Here is a 27,981-nt window from a genome sequence, read left to right on the forward strand (position 1 = left end):
CCTGAGGTCAAAATATCCAGGAAAGGACCACTTTTATGTTTAAAAGAAAAAGATGAAGCTAACTTGTGCAGTCTCTCATTCACTTAGTTCCAACACACAAAGCGTGCTGACTGCCGCACAGGAAAGAGTATTTCACAAGAGGCCCAAGAGAAAGGGCCAGTCAGTTGCTAAACACATTAATCAGCCAACAGCCAAGGAGGACGAAGGCCCGCCAACACCCAGCGAGTGAGCTTACAGGTGGGTTCTCTGGCTCCACTTGACATGATTACAAACCTGGATGACAACCTGACCCCAACCTCATGAAAGACCCTGAGCTAGAACCACCCAGGGAAGCTGCCGCTGGCCTCCTGACCCTCAGAAACTGTGAGATGATAAACATTCGTTTTAAGCTGTAGCAATAGATGACTAATGCGATCACCTCCCCGACCACCGCAGTCACACTTGACCTTTGCTGCGCTGTAAACTTGTCTTTCCATCTCTGTCCCCCGCACTGTCCTTGTCACGCCTTGTGCCTTCCTCCCATACCCTCATACCTAACCGTTCTCTCTGAGGCCAAACCCAGAAGTCATCAAACCTGCCGAATCAGTCAAACAGATGACCGGTTAAAATTGGTAATTTGAGAAAAGTTTACTATAGGGCCTATTTGCAAAACTGTGGGTTGCATGGAAGCCATCAGAAGGAATGACTAGGGCTAGCAAACATTGGATGCTGTTATGGCCTAAGGCCTGGAGAGGCAAAGGAAGGGACAGTTCCTGGAACCTGGAGACAGAGAGAGCTGTGCGAAGAAGGCCCTGGACAGGACCCGGGACCTCTGGATCCAGGACACAGCCAGCCCTGGCATGGGGCTGGGGGTAGCATGCAAGATACCTCAGCGCCTGCTGCTGCAGCCTTCTTAAATGAACCCAAAGGGAGGCTGGACACCAAGGATGTCTATCTTAGTCTGGGTTCCCTCAGAAGCAGACTATGGGGTAAGGGTTTAAGTGCAAGTCATTTATTTGAGAGGTTCAGAGTACACCAACCAGCAGGGAAGGGAGAAAGTGATACAGGGATGAGAAGGTGGCCAATACAATTGTCTTATTAAACCAGCTATCACAGTGGGTGACCATAGCTTAGTCCCACAGTGAAACCCTGGGAAGTAACCTAAACACACCCCTCAGAATTATTCCACCAGAGGGTGAAGACAGTGGGGTATCTACACCCCTAAAGTCTTGCGTTGAGGGCTACTCCTGGGGAGGTCTGCTCATGTCTGCATGCTTTTGCACTGTCAGGCTGGCAGGCTGGCTTCCTGTGGTTCTGGAAAAAACCCTCAGACACAAAGATGCAGATTCTGGCAATTGGAAGTCTGGGAAGCCCAGACGTGGGTAAAGCCCTGGGGATTTGGGCAGGGACTGGCAGTGTCTGCTGCAGGGCCATTGATGTGGTCCATACAGGTGCACCCCCTGTTCCCAGAGCAGGGTGGAGAAGCATGTGGAGGGAGAATCTGGAAGCACAGATAAAACTTAAGTGCATACTTAAAGTCAACCAGTAAAATTTACCAGTAGTCTCTTAAATTCAGTAGCACTGCATAGGTTTCAAAACAGTATTTTTTTCCTTTAAATTCTCACAGTTACTGTCCTCTGCCCTCTGTCATAATTGTGTATCTAGCTGTCTGATTGTGCCTGCGCGTTGTGCAATGTGCACTGCACACTCTGTGCTTGCACATCCGAGCGTGCCTCAGCGAGGGCAGGAATCACTCCATTCCACAGAGCAGAAAACAGAGGCAGAGAGGACCTAACACACAAGAATCAGGTGCAGAACATTTAGAATCATCCCTGCCACTTACTGGTTGGGTAATCCAAGACAAGTTAACGTATCCTCTTTGGGCCTCTGTTTTCTCAAGTGTAAAATGCGGGTTAATAACATTTTCACTATAGAATTGCTGTAAGGACTGAGCAGCATAATACATGTAAAATGCTTGCTATAAAATACAGGCTAAAAAAGTATTTTTTTAAGTAAATAATCTTTTTTTGGGAAAAAAAGGCAGATGCTTTTTATTATATATTTTTTCTTGAGACCACAGTTTACTTCAAAAGTTACGCTGACCAAACTGAGATATGTCTGTCAGTAATAGACATTCTGTTCTCTCCTTGCTACATAACTGTGTAATAATTGAACACGTTGGAATTAAGCCATGATAATTGATTCAAATAATTATAACCATTTGAATGAGACCACATGACCATCACTCCACTTCAAAGCTGTAAAACGAAACCCTTCCATTTCCTTTTGTTTCTTCCCGTCTGCTGGGCAACTTGCTTTTTATCTCAAATTCCACATGTTTTGAAAATCCCATCATTTTACCTTCCTTCTTAATCATTAATTCGATGAGGTATTTCAGCTGCAATAAAAAAAGTTTTAATTAAAATAAAAATCCCTGCATCTCATTTTTAGGCTAAAAGCTTATTTCTTTTGAAACTTAGCAAGCAAGTGGAGCTTCCTGGAAGAGTAAGAGGGCATTTTGCCCAAGGATCTGTAGAGTGAAAAGGACTTTGGGAATTTTCCTAAGGGCAAAGGGGAAGGGAGGAAGACCAGTAATCTCAGGAGTCCCAATGCCCACTGCCTGACTTTTGGGAAGAACTGAGCTGTTTAGGGGCCTGTAAGGGGTGTGGGGGTGCCTAATGCCTGAGGCAGGACACAGTCAGACATCAGTGGAACAAGTCAGATCACCCTACACAGACATGGTTTTTTTTTTTTTTGGACTTTTTTTTTTTTGAGACAGAGTCTCACTTTGTTGTCCAGGCTAGAGTGAGTGCCGTGTCATCAGCCTAGCTCACAGCAACTTCAAACTCCTGGGCTCAAGCAATCCTGCTGCCTCAGCCTCCTGAGTAGCTGGGACTACAGGCATGCACCATCATGCCCGGCTCATTTTTTCTATATATATTAGTTGGCCAATTAATTTCTTTCTATTTATAGTAGAGATGGGGTCTCGCTCTTGCTCAGGCTGGTCTTGAACTCCTGACCTCAAGCAATCCGCTTGCCTCAGCCTCCCAGAGTGCTAGGATTATAGGCATGAGCCACCATACTTGGCCAGACATGCTTTTTTAACTTAAAAATGTAGTAACCTTAAGATCCTTGGACTTTAAAAGAATTCTTGAGGTGCAAGTGACTTGAGAGAGTATCTAATTCAACTCCCTTCTTTTCACTCTTGGAGCCCAAAGATTTAGAAAGGGGAAGGGACTCGCTCAAGGTAAAATAGCAAACTAGTGACAAAGCCAGGACAAGAAGCCATAGTCCAGTACTGCTTAGTGCCAGCTTAGTGACTTTACATTGTGCCAAAGGCACCCACTTCCCTCTGTCCCGTAAGCCCTCCAGCGTCCCAATGGGACCCCTTTGCAACATCTGTCTGCTTGCATACCTCCAGTGTTGGGGAGCTCATCATGTCCCAAGAAAGCCCATTCTGTCCATTTTCAGGCAGCTTTCTTAAAACCTTGTTTCTTAGGGTAAACTGAGATCTGCCTGTCCTCAACTGACATTCTCTAGTTCCAGGTCTGCTCCCTCTGTCTCAGGATATGCTTCAGAGGTTTGCTCAAAGTCCCCACAGCCCACAAGTCCCCTTATCTCTAGTCCAAACATCCTGTTTTCTTACAATTCTTTTTTGTTCCTGTTTTAGGAGCACTTTATATTCTAGACACACCATCACCTAGTTAAGCTTTCCTTTAGACTATATGGTGGCCAGAAGGGAATACAAGTGCCATGGTTAATTTTATGTGCCAACTTGGCTCGGCCACCATACCCAGATATTTGTTCAAACACATCTGGATGTTGCTGTGAAGGTATTTTTGAGATGAGGTTAATATTTAAATTGGTAGGCTTTGAATAAAGATTACCCTCTATGTTGTGGGTGGGCCTTGTCCAGTTGGTTGAAGACCTTAAGGAAAAGACTGACCTCCTCCAAGGAAGAGGGAATTCTGCCAGGAGACTGCTTTCAGACTCAAGTTCCAACATCCCCTCCTTCTGAGTCTCTAGCTTGCTGGGCTACTCTGCAGACTCTGGGCTTGCCAGCCTTCAAAATCATGTGAGCTAACTCCTTAAAATCAATCTCTCTCTCTACTCTCTCTCCCTCTCTCCTTTCTCTCTCTTTCTCCCCCCCCCCCATACACCATCCAATTGGTATTGGTTCTGTTTTTCTGGAGAACTCTGACTTAATACAGTAGATTTCTAAACATACAACTTTGCTTTAGGCACAACCTCAGAAACTGAAAGAGAGAAGTCTTGGTTGACCTATCATCATCCTGTCATTTATTCAGCTAGTGGAGCACTTATTGTGCACCTAGGTGCTGCTGATAGAAAGGAAAATACTGCAACCAGAATTTTGAACTTAAGGAGGACCTTGAAAAATCAGACCCTGCTCAAAATTATTAGTGCAGAGTGGCATAAAATGTAGGCCCAGTAGTCAGACAGTCCTGGGTTCATATTCTGGCTCTAACAGTTGCCAGCTGGTGACTTTGGCAAGTCACTCAACCTCCACGAGCCTCAGTTTTCCCCATCTGTAAAAGGAAGAATTTGGAATAGATTATCTTTAGTTTTCCCTTCAGTTTTGGACATTTGGTGTCTCAATTTAGTGAAAATTCAGGGAAGAATTGTACATCATATGAGGGATCTACTTCAGGGCCCAGGAAAAAAACCTAAATAAGAATGTCATTCATACATACTATCTATACAAACAAGTAATATTTACCAGTCACATGCTCTTTCACATTCATGATTTCACTTGATCCTATTTCATCCTTGCTAATACTCCTCGAGGTAGGCATTCATTTTCATATTTTGTAGCAGGGAAAACTGAGGCTCATAGACATTAAATACTTTGTCCAAGGTCACACAGTAGGGGCCAGAACCAGGATTCAAACTCCATTTTCAAAAATTCTGAACCACATGATCTTGCATTACTTCCTCTTGCTTGGGAATTCTTAACATTTGGGATGAATGGCATGAATTCAGAAAGTCCAAGATCTGTTTCAGCAGCACTATGTTCTCCTCAAATAGTTTATAGTTTGTCAAATCATAGTTTTCCAAATGCTAAAAATATAATTTGTATGCATACACACAGAGAGCTTATATCAACGTTTTATTTAGATGTTTAATGAAGGAACCAGTAGGATGACAAGAAATGCTGAAACAAAATTGATAAGTTAGATGCAAAATTGGTGAATGATCTATAGGGCAATTAAAATATAACCTTTGGGGTTATCTTTTCTCTCAGGCAGAAATCATTTGCATCTCTACTGGACAAAACAAAACAAAACAAAACAAAAAACTGTACCATATCAAACTTTCTACAAGTTAGCATCTAACTTTATAGGGTAAATAGAATTTCATTCTATCATGACTGGAGAATATACTTTGTAAGATTTCAGTCTACTTAAATTTCTTGAGACTTGTTTTATGGCCTGGTACATGTAATGTTCTATGTGCATGTGAGAAGAGTGTGCATTCTTCTGTTGTTGGGTAGAGTGCTCCTTAGATGTGATTTAGTACTAGCTTTTGCATGGTATTGTTCAATTTTTCTACTTCCTTATCGATTCTCTGCTGGTTGTTCTATGCAATGTTGAAAGTAAATCTCTGACAATTGTTACATTGTCTATTTCTTCCTTCAGTTCTATCAGTCTTTATGTTATTTTTCTCTGCTGTTAGTGCATGTGTTTATAATTACTAAAATTTCCAGTTGGATTGACCCCTTAACATTATAAAATGTACCTATTTATCTCTAGTAACATTTTTTATTTTAAAGTCTATTGTATCTGTTAATACAGCCACTTCAGCTTTCTTTTTTTAAAACCAGTAATATGGTCCTTTGTTGTTATTACCACATGTTATGAACTGTACATAATTATATATGCTATACTTTTATATGACTGACAGCACAGTAGGTTTGTTTATACCAGTGCCACTACAAATATGTGAGTAATGCATTGTGCTATTACTTTGTGATGGCTATGATGTCACTAAGTAATAGAATTTTTCAGGTCTATTATAATCTTTTTTTTTCACTTCAGCTTTCTGATGTTGCTGTTTGAATTATATATTTTTTTCATTCCTTTACTTTCAATCTATCTGTGTGTTTGAATCTAAAGTGTGCCTCCTATAGACAGCGTATAGCTTGGATCCTGTTTTTTCTGTAAATCCAATCTGACAATCACTGACTTTTGACTGGACTGTTTAATCCATTTGCACTTATTATTATTAATATAGTTGGATTTACATCTGCTACTTCATTTTTAAAAATATCGTTCATGTATTTTTCTCTTCTATTTCTCTTTTACTACTTTCTTTCGCATCAAATGAATATTTTCTAGTGTAATGACTGATATTTTATTTATTTATTTACTTATTTTTGAGACAGAGTCTCACTCTGTTGCCTGGGCTAGAGTGCCGTGGTGACAGCCTAGCTCACAGCAACCTCAAACTCCTGGGCTCAAGCAATCCTCCTGCCTCAGCCTCCTGAGTAGCTGGAACTACAGGCATGCACCACGGTGCCCGGCTAGTTTTTCTTTTTTCTATTTTTAGTTGTTTGGCTAATTTCTTTCTATTTATAGTAGAGACGGGGTCTCACTCTTGCTCAGGCTGGTCTCACTCCCGATCTCAAGCAATCCTCCCACCTCGGCCTCCCAGAGTGCTAGGATTACAGGCGTGAGCCACTGCGCCTGCCCATGATTGATATTTTAAAATTTCTCTCCTTTGCTCATCTATTCCAATACCAGAAAACAAAAGCCAAGAAATTAGTCTTTTAAAAAAATTTTTTTCTTCAAAAGCACCAGTTTGGTGAAAAGAAATTAGTTTCTTTCAGGTTTTACATGCAGTCCTTAAAATTGAGTGACTTCCTCTTTTCTCAAGGTCCTCAGCATTTGCTCAGTTTGCTGCCTTGCCAGCAAGTAAACTTCCTTACTATCCTACTGAGGTAATGCTGGGACCTTATAAGCCAAAGAATAGGTATGCGACTAGTCACCTGGTAGGACTGTAGCCTTGCTTCCACCAAGGAAGCACAACTGTTGTTCCTCACTGGCTATGTGAATATAGCTGGCTAAATGAAATTTATTTTCAAATGTAAAACTGTTTGGATGGCTTTGATTATATAATAGATTTGTTCAATATATCCTGGCAAAGAGGAGGGCAGATTCTTTGAATCTATTCAAATAATTACATAGCCAGGGACTCAGTAAAAGTATTTACTCTTCATTTTAGAGCAGGCAGTGGGAATAAGATGTTATTCAAAAATATTTCATTTCAGTTTGCATAAGCATAGTTTGCTAAATTGAGTGTTAGCAACAGATCAAGGAGGAAGCAAAAAATAAAAAATGAAACATAAGGCCGGGCGCTGTGGCTCACGCCTGTAATCCTAGCTCTTGGGAGGCCGAGGCGGGCGGATTGCTCAAGGTCAGGAGTTCAAAACCAGCCTGAGCAAGAGCGAGACCCCGTCTCTACTATAAACAGAAAGAAATTAATTGGCCAACTGATATGTATATAAAAAATTAGCCGGGCATAGTGGCACATGCCTGTAGTCCCAGCTACTTGGGAGGCTGAGGCAGAAGGATCACTCGAGCCCAGGAGTTTGAGGTTGCTGTGAGCTAGGCTGACGCCACGGCACTCACTCTAGCCTGGACAACAAAGTGAGACTCTGTCTCAAAAAAAAAAAAAAAAAAAAAAATGAAACATAAAAGGACTTCCTCTTATGCACATCAGAAAGTAGAACATTAAGAACAATCCAGCAATAGTCCAAAACAAATAATCATGATTATATTTTCCTCATGAGCTTATTAGGCTTACATGATTTATTCTTGACTCACAAATCTTGGATCAACAATATACTTCCATGTTCATTTGCTTCTGAACTCAAAAGAGTCCTAGCAATCCTGATTCCGTCGTGTGGTTCAGCCTGTAGATGTCTACTTGTGGCTAGAATGCCAGCTAATACTGAGAAGCCTGGCCCTGCAAGGCTATTCCAGTTTAGAGTACCTGGTAAAATCTTTTCCACCAAGGTTTTGGGATCGTCCTTCTTTGTCGAATACTCTTTAGCTTATAGCAGAAGTTTTCTGGCAAGCATGGAAGGAAAGCAAAAACATCTGTTGTTGATTAAACTGAAGCTCTGTTAATTTCTTACAGTAGACAACAATATCAGAATAGGGAAGAATGAAATCCTCTTTTGGGCTGTCAGTGTTTCCTCAAGGGGAAGAATATACTGTGGACATGGGGACAATGACAAATCTACTTTAAAAAGTAGCTTAGGGAAGATAGAACTTATTTTTTTGATTGGGCAGTTTGTCACATTTTGTGGGCTTAATACATGATGCAATTTTTATAACGTTATTAAGCCAATTAGGAAATATGGAGCAGCTGGGCCTGGTGACTCACATCTGTAATCCCAGCACTTTGGGAGGGCAAGGCGAGAGGATCCCTTGAGGTCAGGAGTTTGAGACCAGCCTGAGCAAGATTGAGACTCTGTCTCTACAAAAAAAAAAAAAAAAAAGAAAGAAAGAAAAATTAACCAGGTGTGGTAGTGAGCACTTGTAGTCCCAGATACTTGGGAAGCTGAGGCAGATTGATCACTTGAGCTCAGAAGTTTGAGGGTGCAGGGAGCTATGATGATGATGCCACTGCACTGTAGCCCAGGAAAGAGAGAGATCCTGTCTCCAAAGCAAACAAGCAAGCAAACAAATATGGAGCAATCAAACATACCTAATTAATTCTAGCATCCCTCTTGCTTGTGAATGATACATCACGTGTTTTAAGACGAGAGACTAAAATACTAAATCTTTAGCATTTTAGCCATACAGAAAACACCAAAGATGGTTTGACATGTAAAAACACACTAACAATTACATTTTTCTAATATCTGGAACTGATCTTGAGAAGGCAACATTAAAAAGAATTTTCAGGCCGGGCACGGTGGCTCATGCCTGTAATCCTAGCACTCTGGGCGGCCGAGGCGGGTGGATTGCTCAAGGTCAGGAGTTCAAAACCAGCCTGAGCAAGAGTGAGACCTCATCTCTACTATAAATAGAAAGAAATTAATTGGACAACTAAATATATATATATATATATATATATATATATATTTAGCCAGGCATGGTGGTGCGTGCCTGTAGTCCCAGCTACTTGGGAGGCTGAGGCAGGAGGGTTGCTTGAGCCCAGGAGTTTGAGGTTGCTGTGAGCTAGGCTGACGCCACGGCACTCTAGCCCGGGCAACAAAAGTGAGACTCTGTCTCAAAAAAATAAAATAAAATAAAATAAAATATAAAAGAATTTTCACAGAAGAATAATCACTATCATAAGACAGAAACATAACCCCTAGGAAAAATGAGCAGTTATAGTTGGTTAGCTATTAACCAGAGCGACAGTACGATTACTAAGTAAACATAAAGGAAGGTATAATTATAAGGAACACCAGCTGTTTCAGAAATAAGGAACTTTTGCTATGGTTTTGTTTTATTTTTGGAAAATCAAGTGCATAACAAAGTCAGCACAAAGCACAGAAAGTTATTCTGGTTAAATACATAATATCTCCTATTTGGGCCAATTACTCAGAAGTTAAAAATAACTTTTACTATCTCTTGTCAAGAGCAAAGTTAATATTCCAATACTAGTTTGTCATTTTAACATAGAGAAAAAGAAAACTAAATTCTACTTTTGCATTAATATAACAATTGCAAGTAAAGGATTCAGACTCCCTTTTAAAAAGTCTCACAAGTAAGCCCATTAAAGCAGAGTCAATTTAGTCAAAATTTTAACATATTTCATTATTTCTTTCCAGACTCATTATTTGTAGGTATTATAGACCTACAATGTTTTCTTTTCCCTAAGCTTCTACAACTTGCTCATTCAAATATTAATTTTTACTAATCTTTACATTCTGGCACATTTATTTTACTTGCTGACGAAATTACTTACTCTTTCCCTTGATAAGCCAAACAACACTTATCATCGTACATGCACATTCATGTTTCTTTGCTACTTCAGCTTTTAGTATAGTCTCCATGGCCCATATAAATTACAACTTTTAACAAATGTAACTACTTTTATTTCCTCACAGAGATGCCTGCAGGCAAGTAACTGAGACTATTGTGAAATATACAAACATTTAGCAGACTAGCAAAGATCAGAAGCAATCGCTATCAAACCTCCTGTGGCCACAAAACCCTTTTACAATTCTTAAAGTGGAAAAATAGAACATATATATTATTAATACTGTAGCCCAATGGTCTATCTGCTGTCAAACATATAAAAATAAGAGGCAAAGATGTGCGCATGTGTGCACACACGAGGCTTGGTGACCAATGCTTTTGTATTCTATCTTCCTTAGAAATGTATCCAGGCAGCTAAAAATTATTCACCAATTTGCTTGGTTTAATATCAGTCTAAGTTCTCAAAGTTAATTAAAGACCCTGGAAATTGTGTTTAAACTGATATATTAGAGAGTAACATAATCATTGATGATATAAACAATTTAGGAAATTTAGATTAACTATAATCTCCATGATAAAATATTGTCTATCACTCTATCTCATCGACTTGTATTATGTTCTTCATGGTTTCACAAACAGATATTATAATGCTTGTTTATTTTCTTGTTTACTTATTTACTGTGAATATTTTCCCACTAGAGGTAAGCACCATAAATAAAGATAGTTTGTCTTACTACACACCTAGAACAGGTGTCAGGTTTCAGTCTGAAATGTTGGTTCTTGGGATTCCCATGGCTGAAGAATGACCAGACACACCAAAGTTAGGCAAGCACAAAAATGAGGTTTATTGAGGAAAGAAAGATAGGATTATAGAGCAAGGGTAAGATACAGGTTTACAGAACATGGTACATATGTCACATATAATGACTGGGCCCATGGTTGCAGCAGGGCAATCAAAAGGAAGGGCAAAGAGAGAGGTCAGCTATGGTCTGCATCTTATTTTATAGTGCCTATCGGACCTATTTTGTGGTTCAGAGGTCACTATGGAACCACTTTGATTGGACAGTTGGGAGTCACATGACCTGAAACTAAACTACACATGTGGGTGCTAGGTCACTTTCCAGACTTTATGGTACCTATGCTGCTTGGCCTGTGGGCTAGAAAGTTTTCTGCATTCTTTTGCAGCTGGCATGCAAAGTTCTGATTGGCAGATCTGTAGGGTATCCCCTCCTCCCTCAGGTATGGAGAATTAGGGTGGGGCAGGACCAAGTTAGGGGCAACAGCACCCACTTTTGTTCCTAGGAGACCCAGAATCCCATCCCTCGCTATCTACCTAACCCAGGTAGGAGATATTCAATGAATAGTTTTGAATGAAAGGATATAGCAAGTCTTCACTTAGTGCCCTTGATAGGTTCTTAGAAACTGTGACTTTAAGGGAGATGATGTAAAATGAAACCCAATTTTACCACAAGGTATTGATATAAATAAGAGTTAAGTTCCATAGCATATTTCTGGTCACAAAAACATCACTAAACTTATAAAGTCTAAAACACTTCTAATATTAAACACTGAAATAAAAGTGAGCTATAAATACAATTAAGAAAGATTAATAAAAAACAAGTAAGATAATTATTTACTCAATTATTCCAGTTCAGGTCCTGGGTGGCCAGAGCCTGTTCCGCATCTCAGAGTGTAGGGCGGGCACCAACCTTGGACAGACAGAACTCCATTCCACTGTAGGGAACAATCACACACCCGCCCACAGTCGCTCAGGCTGGGACAATTTAGACACCCCGATGCACCTAGCGTGCACATCTTTGGGACATGGCAGGAGACTGGAGGACCTGGAGAAACCCTATGAAGACATGGGGAGAATGCGAGCTCCACACAGACAGCGCTCTGGCTGGGAGTTGATTTTTTTTCTCTTTAATGTTATAATGAAAGAACTTTATTTGAGGACCTGCTGTACATGAATAAGATCTTTACTCATAATAATTGTATAAGACAGGAGGAGTAGATCTCATTATAATATTTTATAAGTGAGGAAACTGGGCATTAATGGTTCTGAGACTCAGAATTTTAGTTTCCTGATTTCCAGTCCAATATACCACATTATTCCCCATGACTAAATAAATATACTTGTCCAGGTAAAAAATGAAAAGAGGAAGTCTTATGTAGATATGATCCATAGACAGGGTTTCTGCTATGGATTGCATCTGAGTGGGGGGGGTCCCTTTAGGCCGGGGACCAATGTCATTAGTCTAAAAATTCTAAACAAATTTCCCCCACTATCAGGGATCTCCAAGTGAGTATTACTGATGCTCTGAGCTCCCGATGGTTTTCTCTTTGGAGTACTTGTAATTGGGGACCAAGGAAGTGAGATGTGAGTTGCTGCCTGGTTTTTATTGTAACAAAAGCTGGTGGTTGAAATTGGCTATTTTTATTTTTCCTCCTACACCCCCCCAACACAGCATCCATTACTCTTCCCTTCCAATCCCTTCTTTGCAAAAACAGTCCTGCTGAGGCAGCAGACTTAACATGGTACGCTTCCCATAGGATATTCAAACTTTCTTTTTTTGGCTTGCTTTTTGAGTCTAGGCAAATTGATATTAAAGAGATACTAATACACTGCTAAATGGGAAAGGCAGACTAAGCCTTTCTCTTCTGATTAAAACATGTTGTTGGGTGACCACCCTTGCTGGCTCCAGTCCTAAGCCTCAGAGGGAAGCCAATGTTCGGGGCAGGGCACAGGGACTTACCAGTTGTCCACCCAAAGGAGGCCCTATCTCCTTCCACTAACCAGGGAGCATTTTGTACTAAGATTGTCCTCCTTTAACTTTTTTTTCCCTATTAAACGAGAATTTTGTATTAAACTATTTAGAATTGGGTTGTGCTTGTTTTTAGGATCTTACACTTTTCTCTTCGCATTAACATGTCTCACCCAACTTGCTGTTGGGTAGCAACCCTTGGAACTTTTGTCAAATCATTTCTCACGTCAATCTTCATCCTCATTGTCCTCTAAAAAACTGGCATCTGGTAATGTTGATTTAGAAGTCATTTCTGCTGACCTCATCCCTGAATCAGAAGAAACAGCAGGGGGTAAGTTTAGGGCCTGTAGGATACCAAATTTAGGCCTGGGTAAGGCAGTGCGGTTCTTTCCATACCCATTGGGTAAAGGAAGAAATTGAAACACCACTGGGCTCCAAGACTGCTCAAGATCCCACTGACTGATACTCAAGGCCCGCGCTCCTTTTTTCAGAAGAGTAAGACTGAACAAAACTCCACAGCTGAATCAAAAAGTGTGGGCGCCAAGATACCACCGACCAGGAGTCCCCCTTCACTCCATGGATGGGGCGAGGGTGGGGGAGTGGGGGGCCGGGAGATTGCGGAATTGGCATTGCGCTATGTGGAAGCGGAGCCACCAACAGAGAGGGGGATGGGAAGGCTCTCAAAGGCCAATTTGTGATGGGCCATTGATCACCTTGGACTGGGCCACTTCACCGTTATCACAAAACAAACAGGATGCTCAGAGGCATGTTATGGCAGGCAACCTACCAATTTCACACTGGTCCTCCAAGTCAATCCTGGCAACCAGGCTGGGAGGCAGGTGTTACTATCCTCACAGTACAGAGAGGCGAAGGTACATTGCAAGGCAGGGACTCCGAGTCCGCCATCCAAACGCACTTGCTAGACTTTCCTATGTCTACACTGCATCTGGAAACGATCTTGGAGGACACATTTTAGGCCGACCCTCTCACTTTACAACACAAAGAGCGGGGCCCCCCGAGAAGCGCGAAGTGACGTGTTTAAGGCCGCGGGGCGAGCGTGTGGCGAGCGGACGAGGGGAACCCGAGACACCCCGGCCTCTTCCCTCTCGGGCCGGTTCCTTCCTCCCCCGCAGCCCTCAGGGGAGGCTGGGGGAGGAGCCGCGCCGGGCCGGGGTTTTCCGGGGGCGGTCCCCGGCGTAGGCGCATTCCAGAGCCCCGGCCGCCGCGCGTCCCGGCCGCTCCTGCGCGCTCCCGCCTCGCGGGCTCGGGGAGCCGGGGCGCGTCCGGGCGCGGGCTGGGGCTCCGCTTCCAGGCCTGGGGGCGCTTCCGCCTGCCCGATCCAGCGCGGTCCTGGGGACCCCGAGGAGCGCCGAGCCGTCCCTGCCCCGGGAACTTCCCGCAGACCCGCCGCGAGGTTCACAGGCAGCTGTGCGGATCCCGGGTGAGTGGGGCCATCGGGCGTCGTTCGTGGGGCGCTTCGGGATCGCGACCTAACTCTCGAGCGGCCCCTGCCCCAGAGGGCGCCCCACCCTCGCTGTATGCCCTCTCCTCCCTCACTGTCCCCTTCATCACTTTCGCATTTCTTCGCCTCACGCCCCCTTCCCTCGTGTCCCGCGGTCAGCCCCTAAGTTCCAGCCCCTTTCCGTGCACATCGCTGGGCCTCTGGGGTGAGCCCCCTCGGAGACGGGCTTCCCTCCGGGCTCCCGGCCCCTGCCTTCTCGGGAAGCGGCCCTGCTCGAGCAGACTGCCCCCTTTTGGCTCGCCAGGCCCGGCGGCAGTCGGGGTCGGCCCGCGCCTGAGGACCCGCCTGGGCGCTGCGCTGGGTTTGGGTCCCTGCACCACCCAGGACGGCGGATCGTCTGCCCGGCTCTTCTCCCAGCCCCGCGCGGAAGGCGCCAGGAGTTCGGAGTTGCGGCGCTGGTGCCGTCTCTAGCTGCTTCGCCTTCCTGTCTCCCAGCCTCGTTTCTCCATCTGCGAAATGGGGCAAACATCTTTTGTCTACAGAAAGCAAAAGAGAAAGGTGTGCAAAGTATCTTGGAGAGAAGCCTTTCCTCCCCCCTCCTCCTCCTCCTCCGCGCCTTTGCTTAGGACTCAGGTGTTCCACTTGCTGGTTCTTTTGCCCCCTACTCTTGTCCCGCCAATGTCTTGAGGGTGGGAACTTCCTGTCTACCCTCATTTCCGAGGCATCCTCAGCACGTGGCAAAGGGCCTTGCAAATAGTAGGTGCTCCATACATGTGCACTGAGTGAAAGAATGAAAAGTGTAAGCCGTAAACATTTGCACAAGCCTCAGGGGTTCTTCTGATTGAGGGCCAGGCTGGGTCCACTTGTTTCTTCCAGACTAGCATTGACCTTGCTGCGCCTGCGGGCTGGTTCTCCCCCTTGCCTGTAGATAGTGACCACTGAACTCCCCGACCCCAGGCGGCAGGGGAGGGGCTGCTCAGTCATCCCAGTAGCAGAGATTCCGCGAACATCTGCTGTGATCTGCCCTACCTCTGCAGTGGGCAAATAGTCTGGAAGGATTGGGAATGCCTGAATCGGGGTGGGGATGGGAGCCGGAGGAACAGTCCTCTAGAAGCCAGGAGACCCTCCGAGTTACCCGGCTGGGGCATTTTCCCCCTTCTGCACGTGGCCTCCCTCCCCCATCTGTGAAGTGGAGCCGGAGGTGGAATAGATACGCGTTTGTGGCCGAGCATGGCGTGCTTTTTGGGTTATGCGGGCCACACGGCAGCCCTCTGGACACACGCGGACACAGCCCAGCTGAGCTTTAGGACACCACATCTGCAGCGACAGCTGAAAAAGCCAAGAAGTGTTTCCTCATTTTAGCAGGGACCTCCCATCTCCAGCTGTCCTGGGGTTATGAGTCATGCTTGGGGGTTACAAGTCATGCTGCATGAAATCTCCCACACGCCGACCTCTCAGGACCTCAGAATTGTGGCTCCACTGCACAGGGGTCTGGGGAGTCCTCTTTCTGTCACAGCCAGAGAACCGCTGAGCCGTGGTGAGGTGCTGCTATAGACGCAAAACAAATTAGAGAGTGCCAGGGCCTGTGGTTGGCCTAGATACTGGGCTTTTTGGGGTGACAGACCAAGGGGTAAAGGGCAGTCACAACCTCGGACGCTTTCTCAGCCATATGCTGATCCTTTTTCTTTTTTTAAAGAACGTGCTTCTGTTTCTTCTCTGTGGATTAAAACATACGAAGGAAGGAAATGCCTCCAAGGAAAGAGAATCCTTGTATCGGTTAGTCTTACACTGCCAGTGTTGGCAGTGGCATGGCAAATAGACACATGTATTCACACTCACAGTTTATAGGAATAAGTGTTGGTGTTGCCGCCCCCATAGCCCCCCCACTCTGAACAGCCAGGTAAGCTGAACGACGTAATAATAGTCATACTTGACGTTTACTGAGTGCGTAGTATAAGCCGGGCATTATTCTAAGAATTTTACATGTATTAACTCATTTAGTCTTTACCACAGTCCTATTAGGGAGGGACCATCATTACGTCCATTTTATAGATGAGAAAACTGAGGTCCAGAGGGAGTCAGTAACTTACCCACGATCACATACGAAGTAAGCGTCAGAGCTGCAGTTTGAACCCAGGCAATCTGGTTCCAGGGTCTATCCTCTAAACTTCACTGGAGTTGGGGGGGGAACCAGGGTTCAAATCTTGCCTCTGTCACTTCCATGCAAGGTGACTTGGGAGAAGTTAAGTGAGAATTTGATAGCCACTGCACTAGCAGATCACTGGGGACCCTCCCAACTCACTGGGGAAACAGAAGGTGAACCTCAAGAGAGAATGGAGACATCTAGCAGGAAAGGCTTGGAGTTAGGTAGCCAGGAAGGAAAACAGGGCAGAATTACAATTGCCTGGTGTATTAAACAACGGCAAGCCAGATTCAAGGACTGAAGTGTACCTTAAATTGCTTAGTCGTGTGTAGATAGAGCTTATTTTATTGACTTGGACTCTGACTGGCTGATTGGGTATGTGACTTGCTGGTGACCTGTACATAGGATCAGGGAACATGAAATAGAGGAGGAGAAGAAGAGACAGAGAAAACTAAACTGGGCTCCCCAAATCAGTTTTAATTAATGATGACATGGATCTGGCACAGTTGCCACTACTCCCAACCCCCTGCCCCAGGCCAAGGTTGACAACCAGTACTTTGCACCTTAACTCAGTTTTCCGGACAGCCTCAACCCACTGCTTCTGGAGCTGTCATCTTGCTCTCCCAGACATCCCACCTCATTCCTCTGGGCTGTGGTCAATGAAGTTGCAAATGGTAAAACAGAAGACCTTTCTGTTTGAGTGCCCTGGGTGGTACCTTAGGAAACACGTTGGGGCTTTTTAAAGATTAATTTTCTCTTCCTTTCACTGTTTCTATTTTTCCTTTAAGGGTCTTCAACTGAAGACCATCGTGGAGCTGGGGACAGGGCTGTAGGGGAGGTAGTATGTCAGGAGAGCAGTCAGTCTTTGAGAGCTGGCCAGACCCTTAGAGGTCTCCTTGTCCCTCTTTTCCAATTGACAGACAGGAAAACTGAGGCCCATTTGGGAAGAATGACTTACTCAGGATCACACAATGTAGTGTTTTTTAATGCCACTGCAGCAAATTATCACAAATTTATTGGCTTAACAGGAACCCTGCAGATGAGAAGTTCGGTATGGGTTTCAAGAGAATAAAATCGAGGTGTCATTCTTCCTGGAGGCTCTAAGGGGAGATCAGTTTCCTGCTTATTTGAGGGTTGGCAGAATTCAGTTCCTGTGGTCGTAGGACCAAGGTCACCATTTTCTTGCTGGCTGTAAATCGAGAGCCAGCCCTTGCTCCTGGAGGCCGCTGTGTTCCTTGGCTCATAGCTCCCTTCCATCTTCAAAGCCAGCACCAGCAAATCAAGTCCTTCTCATGTCACATCTCTTCTGCCTTCGTCTTCACTGTTAAAGGCTCATGTGATTAGGTTGGGTTCACCTGCATGTCCAGGATAATCTCCCGTCTCAGAGTCCTCACCTTTAGTCTCATCTGCAGAGACCCTTCTGCCTGTGTTCCCTTGGCTTCACCCTCTGAATCATGCTTCCTTTTCCACATTCAAGATTCTGGGCCCCGTATGGTGGCTCACACCTGTAACCCCAACTCTGGGAGGCTGAGGTGAGAGGATCACTTGAGGCCAGGAGTTTGTCACCTGCCTAGGCAACATAGTGAGACTTCGTCCCTACAAAAATAAAACATTAGCTGGGCGTGGTGGCGCATGCCTGTAGTCCCAGCTGCTCGGGAGGCTGAGGCAGGAGGATCACATGAGCACAGGAGTTTGAGGTTGCAGTGAGCTATGGTCATGCCACTGTACTCTAGCCTGAGAGACAGAGCAAGACTCTGTCTCAAAAAAAAAAAAAAAAAAAGATTCTGGGGATCAGGATGTGGACTGGTGGTGGACAGGCATTATTCTGCCTTCCATACGCATGAGGCCCACTTTGGGAGACTGCCCTGTTCAGGATCACACAGTGAGTCAGGGAGTTAGCACCAGGGCTCTTGCAGCTGTACGATGGAGGCGTCCTGGCAGCCCCTCTCCCGGAGCGTCTCCTTTGTGAGCCCAGCATGCATAGTGACTGGCAGATAGCAATGATGGATGGTAGTGGCTTAAACAGGATGCTGTGGATTTGGCCGGGTTTTCGTCTCTGCTGATTCCCTCTTGGTTTCCAAGACTCTGTGATTGGCTGGGTCAGATAGTACGTGCAGTCTTGAACAGCTCTGGCTGTGTTCTGATCTCTTCAAAATATCTTGGTGTTTTTCCAGTTTTCTAGCCAGAGAGGAGCAGATAGAAACTCAGGCAGGGACTAAGTCTTTAGCCTGTTAGGAATTCTGGAGAGACAGGGGCTAGTTGGGGTGAAATGAGAACAGAGCGTTCCTTAGGGACCATGGGTCATCAAAGAAAGGCTTCTGATTGGATTCATTTCACATTTTTGATAGTTGCGTGTCCTGTCCAGTTTTTCCCCTGGCTCCTTCTTTGGAACAAAGGTCCCTAGTGGAATGACTCGTGCTTGGTTGGTGAATGCTTGAGGTTAACTATTATACAAGGGGGGGGGGCGGGGAAGAGGACTATTTCCAAGAGTAAATGTGAGGCCGGGATGTCCTTCTCACGTTGCACTTGGCATAGGAAACCCACCTCCACTTTTATCAGCCTCCCTGCCCTCTTCCAAGAACAGAGAAAGGAAGGTTCACACCTTGGAGGACAACTGCCCCGAACCACTCCCACCTCCATGCCCAGCTCCTGAGCACAGGGAGTCAAAGCTCCGATTTGAGCTTGCCAGCCCAGGCACGTCAACAAGAGGGAATCCTAGAGGACTTTATTCTGAAAGGCCAGTCCTCCTTCGCATGGCATGTACTGGGTAGGCTGGGAAAGACTCGGGTCCCCGTAATCCTTCCTGAATGTGCAGAGAACCCAGAAAATGATAGGACTAAAGGCTGTCTTTTTATTTTGGGGACAGGGTTCTGACTTTTAGGGTCAGTGCACCTCTTTCTGCACCTCCTCCGCCAGCTAGGTCCCCCAAGTTGAGCTCACGTCGGAAGTGCCCAGTCTTCATTTGTTCATGTCCTCATTGATCTTTGTTTATTGGCACTTGCGATGTGCCAGGCCCCTTGATAAACAAGAGAGACAGACGTCTGTTCTCCCCGTGCTTGCTTGCATTTGAGGGGGCAAAGGAACAGTCTTTAGCCTGTTAGGGGAAAAAGCCAATAAAAACAAATAAGCAACAAATAAGCTAATTTTAGATTGTAAAAAGTATACGAAGAAAATAAAAGCCCCAGGGAGAGAGGTCATTAGGTGCCCCAGGCTGCCGGGTGTCCTGTGGGGCCTTTCTTGGAACTTGAGCTGCCCTCTCTGCGTGGTCTGAATGTCCTACTCCTCCCTGCCGCTCTCCGCAGCTCCTGCTGAGGGTGGAGCCCTAGGAAGGGGTCCTGTAAGGCGGACGATGCTGGCAGACCCTGAGTCCTGTGTCCTGGGAACCGTCAGCCTTCCTGTTCACTTTCTGCCAGGTACTTAAAGAGTCAGGCATCTTCCGACGCCCCCAGCAACAGTGACTCAGAGATGGTTCTAGCTGCCTCCTCTCTGGCCTCCTTGTCTACTGGAGAGGAAGCAGGGGCAGCACCAGCCCTGGGCAGTGAGGGACTAAGGCCACACCTGCAGGAAACCACCTGCCTCTATCTGCCTTTTCTCCCACTTTGGGATAATTAAGCTTGCCTGCCAGCAGGAAGTCATTTCTTTTATTGCCTTCTTCCTCAATGAACTCCTTGGCAGTGAAACCGGTTGGATAACCATTGGAAAGCTCTCAAAAGTTAACTGTTAACCGCAGCTCAGATGTGGAGGGTGTGCATTTCCGGAGGAAGATCAAAGCTGGTGACAGACTGTTACCAGAGGCTATTTGCTTATGAAAGTGTCACTGTGGTTTCCTATGTTGGGTCACAGCACCAGAATGGCAGGGCCTCTGAACTCTTTTAATTTAGGAACTATGCTGTGAACGCAGCCCTTATTGTGTACCAGGCATCGTCTTAAGTGCTTTATGTGCATTAGCTCATTTGACCTCCACAGCATCCCAATGGAGTAGTTACTGTTATTAGTTATTATTCCCATCTTACAAATGAGGAAACTGGAGCTTGAAGAGGTTAAGCCTCCTGCCAAAGCCACCAGGACTGACACACCATCTAGCTCATCACCTCTGGGCTTTGTTGATGACATCTGTTCTGCTCATCCTGCCTTTTCCCTCCTTCCATCCTTTTGCACTCCTACTTATCCTCCAAAGCCCATATCGAAGGCCCCTTTCTTTGTAGGATTATATTTTACTTAGGCAAAAACAAAGCAATGAGGATTAATGTTTTTTTTTGAACATCTGTTATGTCCCAGGATTCTTTACATGTTGTCTCACTTTATCCTTGTGACAAGATGCTGCAATGTAGTGCAGCATCCCTATTTTACAGATGAGAAGACTGAGGTTTAGAGATTTTTAAATAACTCGCCCAAAGTTTCATCTCTACTAAGGGTGGAAGGTAGGAGTCAAATTAAAATCCTCAGCTCCAAAGTCCATGCTCTTTCCACTTCTTTCCTGTTCTCCAACAGCAAGTGGTTTGTACCTTTAGTGTAGCACTTCTCTGCCTAGCACTGTGATTAGTGCTTATGATTGATGCTTTTTTTCATTCCAGAACAGAATGAGTTTCTTAAGGGCAAACACCGTATTTTATTAATCTCTGTCTCGACACCCACTTCCCGATCCCTAGTGTAGATCACGGTGCCGTAAACGTTTATCAAGTTTCATATTTGGGCTGGAAGAATAGGTCAGTTTAATCGATCACTCTGCTGGTTGATTTTTTAAAAAATCATTAATATAGATTCATGATCTATCATCTTCGTTGAGAAAGTAAAGACATGGTCCAAGTCTGGGATGTTAACAAACTCTAGCTGAAGGAGGGGACTGCTCAGGTCAGAGAGTCCCGGAAGCCAGACGTTATTAACATAACAAGAATTAACATTTGTAGAGTGCTGGCTCTGTGTGGGAGTGCTGTTAGTACTGTGCGTGATTCTTATGTCATTCTCCCAGCTCCATGAGGTGGATACTATTTTCCCATTTTTGTTTTTTTTTTCTTTTTCAGTTGGGTTAAATGGTATAAGGAAGTTTAAGTAACTTGTTCAAGGTCGCTCAGATGGAGCTGCATTTTAAATCTAAGCAGACTGGCTTCAGAGTCTGGGACTTTAACACTACCCTGTGGTGTGAATGCAAGGGAAAGAATCTCCCCATAGTCCCTGTTGTTTCCAAATATTCCTTCTACTTGGAAGAATTTCCATGGCCATTCCATGGCCCTATTGGAATACAGGAGCTTGGAGATGTATTGGATTTAGAAAAAATGTTTATAAGTACCTAAACTGCTGGGTAGAGAAGGAGGGCATTCTCTGCAGGAGAGGCAGAAGCGAGCTGTGTTGAGCAAGTCAGTGCTGGGACGGAGTTGGAACCTAGGCAAAGTTGTCCTTGCCATCTTCTCCCAGGCCCTCATTCTGGGGAATGAAGTCGCTTAGGTTCCTTTGTGAAGTTCGTTTAGGCTCTGGGCCTCAATAAGCTTTTACATAGCAAAGAGGCATAGTCAAGAAAACTGCCTGGCCCTCATCCTTTATTCTGCCACCATGATGCCACCACTTTCTCCAAACAGCTGCCGCTTTCTTCCTCCAGCTCCAAATTTAATTCTCTTAGCCTCCTGAGTCTGTCGGAAGAACTGCTCAGTCTGCATTTTCCACTAGGGGAAAAGCTGCCCTAAAAGGCAGGCTCACCTCCCTGGATTTTTGCCTTCTCCCACATCTTAGCCTGGTAGTTCTTCATTATTTTGTTAGTTCTTAGTGCCTTCAAGCAGATTTTTTTTTTGGGGGGGCCCACTTTTCTAGTTGTCTTTAGTAAAAGGACTGGTGCAAATTGCCTAGTTGGCCATTACCAGAATTGGAAGTCCTGGTCTTTGCAGAACAAATCTCTTCTTAATTCCCTAAATCTGGAATGGCCTTGGCCAAAAACAGTAAGAGTCTGACCTGGATTTAGAAGAGAACTGTTGGTCTAGTATATATACTCCATGCTTATACATCTAGATCTGTGTGGACTCTTTGGATCCTGTAAGTACAGTGTCAGAAGACCTGAGTTTGAATCCCATTCACTTAGCTTTATGATCAGTGGCTGGTTAACCCCTCTCAACTTTAGTTTCCATAGTTGTAAAAATAATATACCCCACGTAGGATTATTGTGAAGGTTTAACAAGTTAATAAGTAGGACAAGGCCAGCATAGAACTTAGTATTTGGTTTTTGTTAATCAAATACAAATAATACAAATTTGCTAAATAAAATTTATTTTTGTTTTTACTAATTTAAACAAATACTATTTGTTAAACAAATGCTGAGTTGTATGATCCTGTGTTTGAGGAAATAAGGGGAGGGGGACTTCACTTCTCTGTGCTTCTTGGAAGTAAGAGCCATATGATGAGTAAATAATAGTAACTCTTAAAAGAGTATCTTGCATATAGCAAGTATTTGACAGATGAATAAATGAATGAAAATCCTGGACAGAGTTACTTGTCCTGATAGTACTCAATCAAAAATAAAAACAATGTTGCCCTGTCAAAGAGGTAAAAGTTGCTTGCTGGTAAGTCTAGTGACTAGATGGCACAGGTTTACTGCCTCGAATCCAATTATTCTAGAACTACCAACTTGTTGGAAATTTTACTTTATGAAATATAAATAATTCTTCTTAGAATTAGAAAATGTGTTACATGGTGGGATTGGCTGGAACAACGATTCCAGCCAAAAGCAAAAGGACTTTTAGATGCTTTAAAAAAATGGTCCCAAATGTAAAACTTGGTGTTTCCTAATTAGGCAGAAGGCTGTCCCCTTTCCAGCCTAAATTGGATCAAGGGGGAGTACTTGATAGATGGGATGAATTTTCCACCTTTGGAAAAAGTATGATTTTTTTTTTCCTCTTTTGGAGAAACTACATTTTTTTTTTTTTTTTACTCTTACACTCAGTCTTGTTAGTGGATACAAAACAGTCATTTTGAGATTATTGACTTTTCCATTAAATCGGATAAATTGCGTAAGCCCTGTGCACTGAGGACGAGCAGTGATGTGTCTGGCTCGCAGGGCTGGTGTTGTGGGGTCCGGGATCTGACGGGGCGGCAGATTTGGTAGTAGCGGCTCCTCGTGAGCTCAGGGTGATGTTAATGCAGTTTCTTAGACAAATTTATTTTGAACATATATGAAAGGCTATTATTCATTGAGAAGGCAGACAATAAAGTATGCTGGTTCATAATGGCAGGAGTTTAGGCCTGACTGCTGTTTTACTTCCTGTGGTCATAAAAACATCATATTCTTATCAGTGAAGAGGTTAAATTTGTGACATGAATGGCTTGGGCCATATTCCGACAAGAACCATTAATCAGAAATAACAAGCACTATATTTGCAAAGCAAATGATAAGCAAATTGATCTATAACTATCAATTAGATGTACCAAGAAACAAGGTTTTGTGCACTCATGAGATATACCCGGATGACAAACGGGGGTCAAATGGAAGTCAGCTGGGAGAGGCTTGGTGTCCTGCTTTTTCTCAAGCAAATTTTTTCTGGTACGCAATTAAAGATGCTGAACATATGGTTTTGGGGACAAAATTTTTCTTTCCTAGTGAAGTGGGGAGAGGTGGAAGTGACTGGGACTCCTATTACACGGGGAGGAACAGCCCATGGAAGGATACGCATGCGAGGATGGAGAAGAGTGAAACGGGGAGATAGAGCTCCCTGTGCCTGGTGCCTGTCCACGTCTACGGCCAGGAAGCCTCAGAATCCTGGAGCAGTAGCCCTGGAAGGGCCCTTGGAGAATGCTGCAAACTGTGGCTTTCACACTGTGTTCTGAGGAGCCCACGAAGTCAAGGGGAAACCGAACAGTGATGTAGCACCAAGTAAACAGACTGCACCAAATAGGGACACCAAAAAAAAAAAAAACACAAAAAACTGGGAAAAGTTATTTTCTCAGATTTTTTTTTCAATTAGAAGGAAAAATGTCTTTAATCATGACATATAAATTTGATGTGTTATGGTTCAGTGTTGCTTTTAGTTTGAACTGCCTGCGTGAAGTGGGTAAGCACCCTACTCTCTAGTGCTTAGGGTGTCCAAGGCTATTTATTCAGCTCTGCCGAGTGAATAGAACTGATTCTATTAGAGCAGCTTTACGTTTGTCAGTTTTTGTGATGTGGGTCGTAAATACAATTTCATTTGTGAAAGAGTAATATTGGTACAGTCTAGGATACAGGTTATAGAAAAAGTTTCATGTATTCATCGACTTGGCCTGTTTTGTTTTCTTTTTCATTAGGGGCAGTGACATGATCAAATTTATGTATTTGAATGATTATGCTGGAGTGGGGGTAGGATGTAGGATTGAAGGTGGGGAAAGACCCCTGGACCTCAGTTTCTCCATCTGTGAAACGGGACTGGTTTTTAGCTTTAATGTTTCATAATTCTTGATGGTGGGTGAGCCCTGAGTTCCTGTAAATGACAGGCTTTGCTTATGAAAATCAGCCGGGGCGACGATGTATTCCTGGCATTTGGAGTCACGGAGACTATTTGAAGTTAATGTGTTTACAGGAAGGGGGTTTTGTGGGGTTCCTTTGGCCTAAGGCAGGCTAGCTGTTGATGTAATCAGGAGCCCACAAAGATCGACACCCCCCCTGTCTCCTGTGACTCATGCTTCCGTGTCTTAGGCCTTGGAGAGAGTGATTCCATCTTCAAGGCCGAGGTGGAGCCAGCCTGTGCTTCCTCCTCCCCTGCAGGCCCCAGCGTGATAGTCCTGTGGCCCTGGGGAACTCTGCCAGAGGCTTCTCCTTCAACTTGGAACTTACCCAGATCTGCCCAGCCTGGCTACAGAGCACCTAGGAGTCGATTCCCAAATCTTAGTGTTGGAAGGGTCTGAGAGACCTTAGAGGTTGTTGAGCCCGCAGGGCGGTGTACCGAACCTGGCTGCACATGCAAATCACCTGGGAAACGGGGGAGGGGGGGGCTGGCCCCTCCATCCCCTTGTTTGTATAATTCAGTAAATCTGCATAGGGATCCGGAAATCAGTGTTTTTATACTGTCTTAAGGTCGCTTACCATGGTATATGGCATTTGGTAACCACTGATCTAGTCTCATATCTTAATTTCATTTGGTTTAAAAATTATATATGTTTGTATTTACTCTTTTTAATACAGAGAATTATCAAGGAAAAAAATGCTAAAATCCTATTTCCCTTCATCCCAGTTGGTGTAAAAAATTAGAATTAGTACATGGTCATGTTTAGAAAATTAAAATGATATAAAAATGTGAAAAATGAAAAGCGAAAACCTCTCTTGTCTCTAGTCTACCACCCCCCCCCAAAGGTAACTACTATTAACACTTTCTTGGGATTACACTCAGAAAATAATTTTCATGTCTTGTATCCTTGCCTGTCTGCCTTCTTAATTCTACAAAATCTGAACCAAAGGAATTATCCTCTATTTTTGCACACTATCCTGCACCTTGTCTATTTTTTTCCACTTAAAATATTTTATAGCTCACTGCACATCAGATTCTTTTTAATAACTAGTAAATAAGTTGATTTTTTAAAAATCTCAAACACTTATCATGTATTTCCCCTGTCTAACTGAAACATTGTTAGACCAACCTCTCTCCATTTCCCCCACCTCCTTGCCTCTGGTAACTACCATTCTACTGTCTGCTTCTATGTGTTAGATTTTTTTTTTTAGGCTCCATGTACAAGTGAAAACACGAGGTATTTGTCTTTCTGTGCCTGGCCTTATTCACTTAGCATAACATCCCCCAGGCTCATCCATATTGTCGCAAATGACATAATTTCTCTCTTTTTAAAGGCTGCATAGTATTCCATTGTATATACACCCCATTTTCTTTATCCATTCATGGTTGATGGACCCTTAGGTTGAGTCCATAATTTGGCTGTTGTGAATAATGTTGAAATAAACATGGAAGTACAGAGGTCTCTGACATAGCGGTATCAAATCTTTTGTTTATGCGCTCAGAAGTGGGGTTACTAGGATTATTATGGTAACTCTGTTTCTAGTTTTTTGAGGAATCTCCAGATTGTTTTCCATAATAGCTGTATTAGTTAAATAAATTAATATTGGTAATGCATCTGGAGTAATGCTTGAGGTATAGTAAGCACTGTATGTTTGTTAAATGAATGAATGAACAAATGGGTGAATGAATGAGTACATGATAATAGCTGCATGGTGATCTATTATATGGATATACCTTACTTTATTTTACTCTCTGTGTATACCAGTGGTCCCCAACCTTTTTGGGTTCAGGTGCTCAAATAAGGTCATCAAGGCTTCATCTGTCTGTCCATCACTGTGACAGATTCTCCACCTATGAGCAAGAGAGCCCAAGGCCCATCCTTTCCAGACTCACACCCTTTCAGGTCAGCAATCCCAGCAGAAAGGGTCATCTTTCCCAAGAGCTTGTGCATAAAAGCCCTGGGGAAGACTTTGGATGACTTGGCTTGGGTCACTTTCCTGCCCCTGAATTGTGGTTATGGAGATTTGTAATGGCCAAGCTTAGGTCACACGCCCATGATCAGTTGAGTGTCTCAACCAAACTACATAGAATAAGCGAGTCCTTCCCAGAAAAGAGGGAATTCTGTTCCCAGGAGAATGGGAGAAGAAGTACAGGACCCAAAACAGTGAATTTCTCATTTTACAGATGAGGGAACAGACCAGTAGTATGGTAGTTTAATAGTTAAGCATGGAAGCTCCGGAGTTCCACCCACTTGGATTCATTTTCTTGGTAAGGTTAACGGCTTTAGGGTCTGCATCTGTAAAATGGGCATAACTGAAGATAAAGGGCAAGAATAAAATGGACAGTAATATAGTCTCTGCATCATAGGGTCAGTGGTCCGAGGGAGGGACTGAATGGGTTAAAAGACATAAAAGCGCCTAGCACAGGCTTGGTAGTAGGAAGCCGTTGGTAAATGAAGCCATTTACTGTAATGTCATTAATAATCAAGGAGCCTTGAAGATGACGTGTCTGGTAAGTCACTCCAGCTTCTGGCTCCTGGGGGTTTCCTTCTAACTTGGGAGGCAGGGAGACTACGCAGCAGTGACTTTGCTTTCCTTCCTGTTGCAGAGTCAAGCAGCATGGATGCAGTCAGCCAAGTCCCCATGGAAGTCGGGCTCCCCAAGCACATCCTGGACATCTGGGTCATTGTCCTCATCATCCTGGCCACCATTGTCATCATGACCTCCTTGTTGCTGTGCCCAGCCACTGCGGTCATCATCTACCGTATGCGGACTCATCCGGTCATCAGTGGGGCTGTCTGAGAACCTTCTGGGAGGGCCAGGTGAGGGATGAGGACAGGAGTCCCTCCCCCAGCCTCATCCCTGTTCTCAGAAAAGCAGAGCAGCAGGAGGGACTTTGGAGCTTGGACCTCCGTTCTGGTTTTGATTCCGCCACCGACCAGCTGTGCGAATTTGGTTGAGAGTCCTAACTCTATGAGTTCCAGGTTCCTTATCTTTCAAATGGGGGTTGTGTTCCCTGCCCTTCCTACCTCATAGGGTTGTAAGAACCAAAGGACTTAGTCGCGCCGAAAGCCGTTTATGAGCAGTAAAGTCGCCACAGACACACACACACACACACACACACACACACACACACACACAATGTGATGCTGAGCGCTGAGAAGCTTTGAAGAACCAAAGGACCTGGTTGCTGGTGATGGCCTCAGCGGTAG

The 27,981-nt window shown here is 44.3% G+C and overlaps 1 protein-coding gene across 2 annotated transcripts; it reads left to right on the forward strand.

The window, feature by feature from the left end:
* The first annotated feature begins 213 nt into the window (after window positions 1–213).
* Window positions 214–27,961, forward strand: SMIM3 (small integral membrane protein 3). 2 transcript variants are annotated; one of them, XM_012791222.3, is made up of 2 exons: window positions 214–237; window positions 27,378–27,961. In XM_012791222.3, the coding sequence occupies exon 2, from the start codon at window positions 27,389–27,391 to the stop codon at window positions 27,569–27,571; it is 183 nt and encodes a 60-aa protein (XP_012646676.1). In that variant the 5' UTR covers window positions 214–237; window positions 27,378–27,388; the 3' UTR covers window positions 27,572–27,961. The 2 variants fall into 2 exon arrangements, with proteins under 2 accessions (XP_012646676.1, XP_012646655.1); XM_012791201.3 differs by lacking the exon at window positions 214–237 and adding an exon at window positions 13,880–14,147.
* The last annotated feature ends 20 nt before the right edge of the window (window positions 27,962–27,981 follow it).

Source organism: Microcebus murinus, chromosome 21 (genome assembly GCF_040939455.1).
Source record: "Microcebus murinus isolate Inina chromosome 21, M.murinus_Inina_mat1.0, whole genome shotgun sequence".
NCBI lineage: Eukaryota > Metazoa > Chordata > Mammalia > Primates > Cheirogaleidae > Microcebus > Microcebus murinus.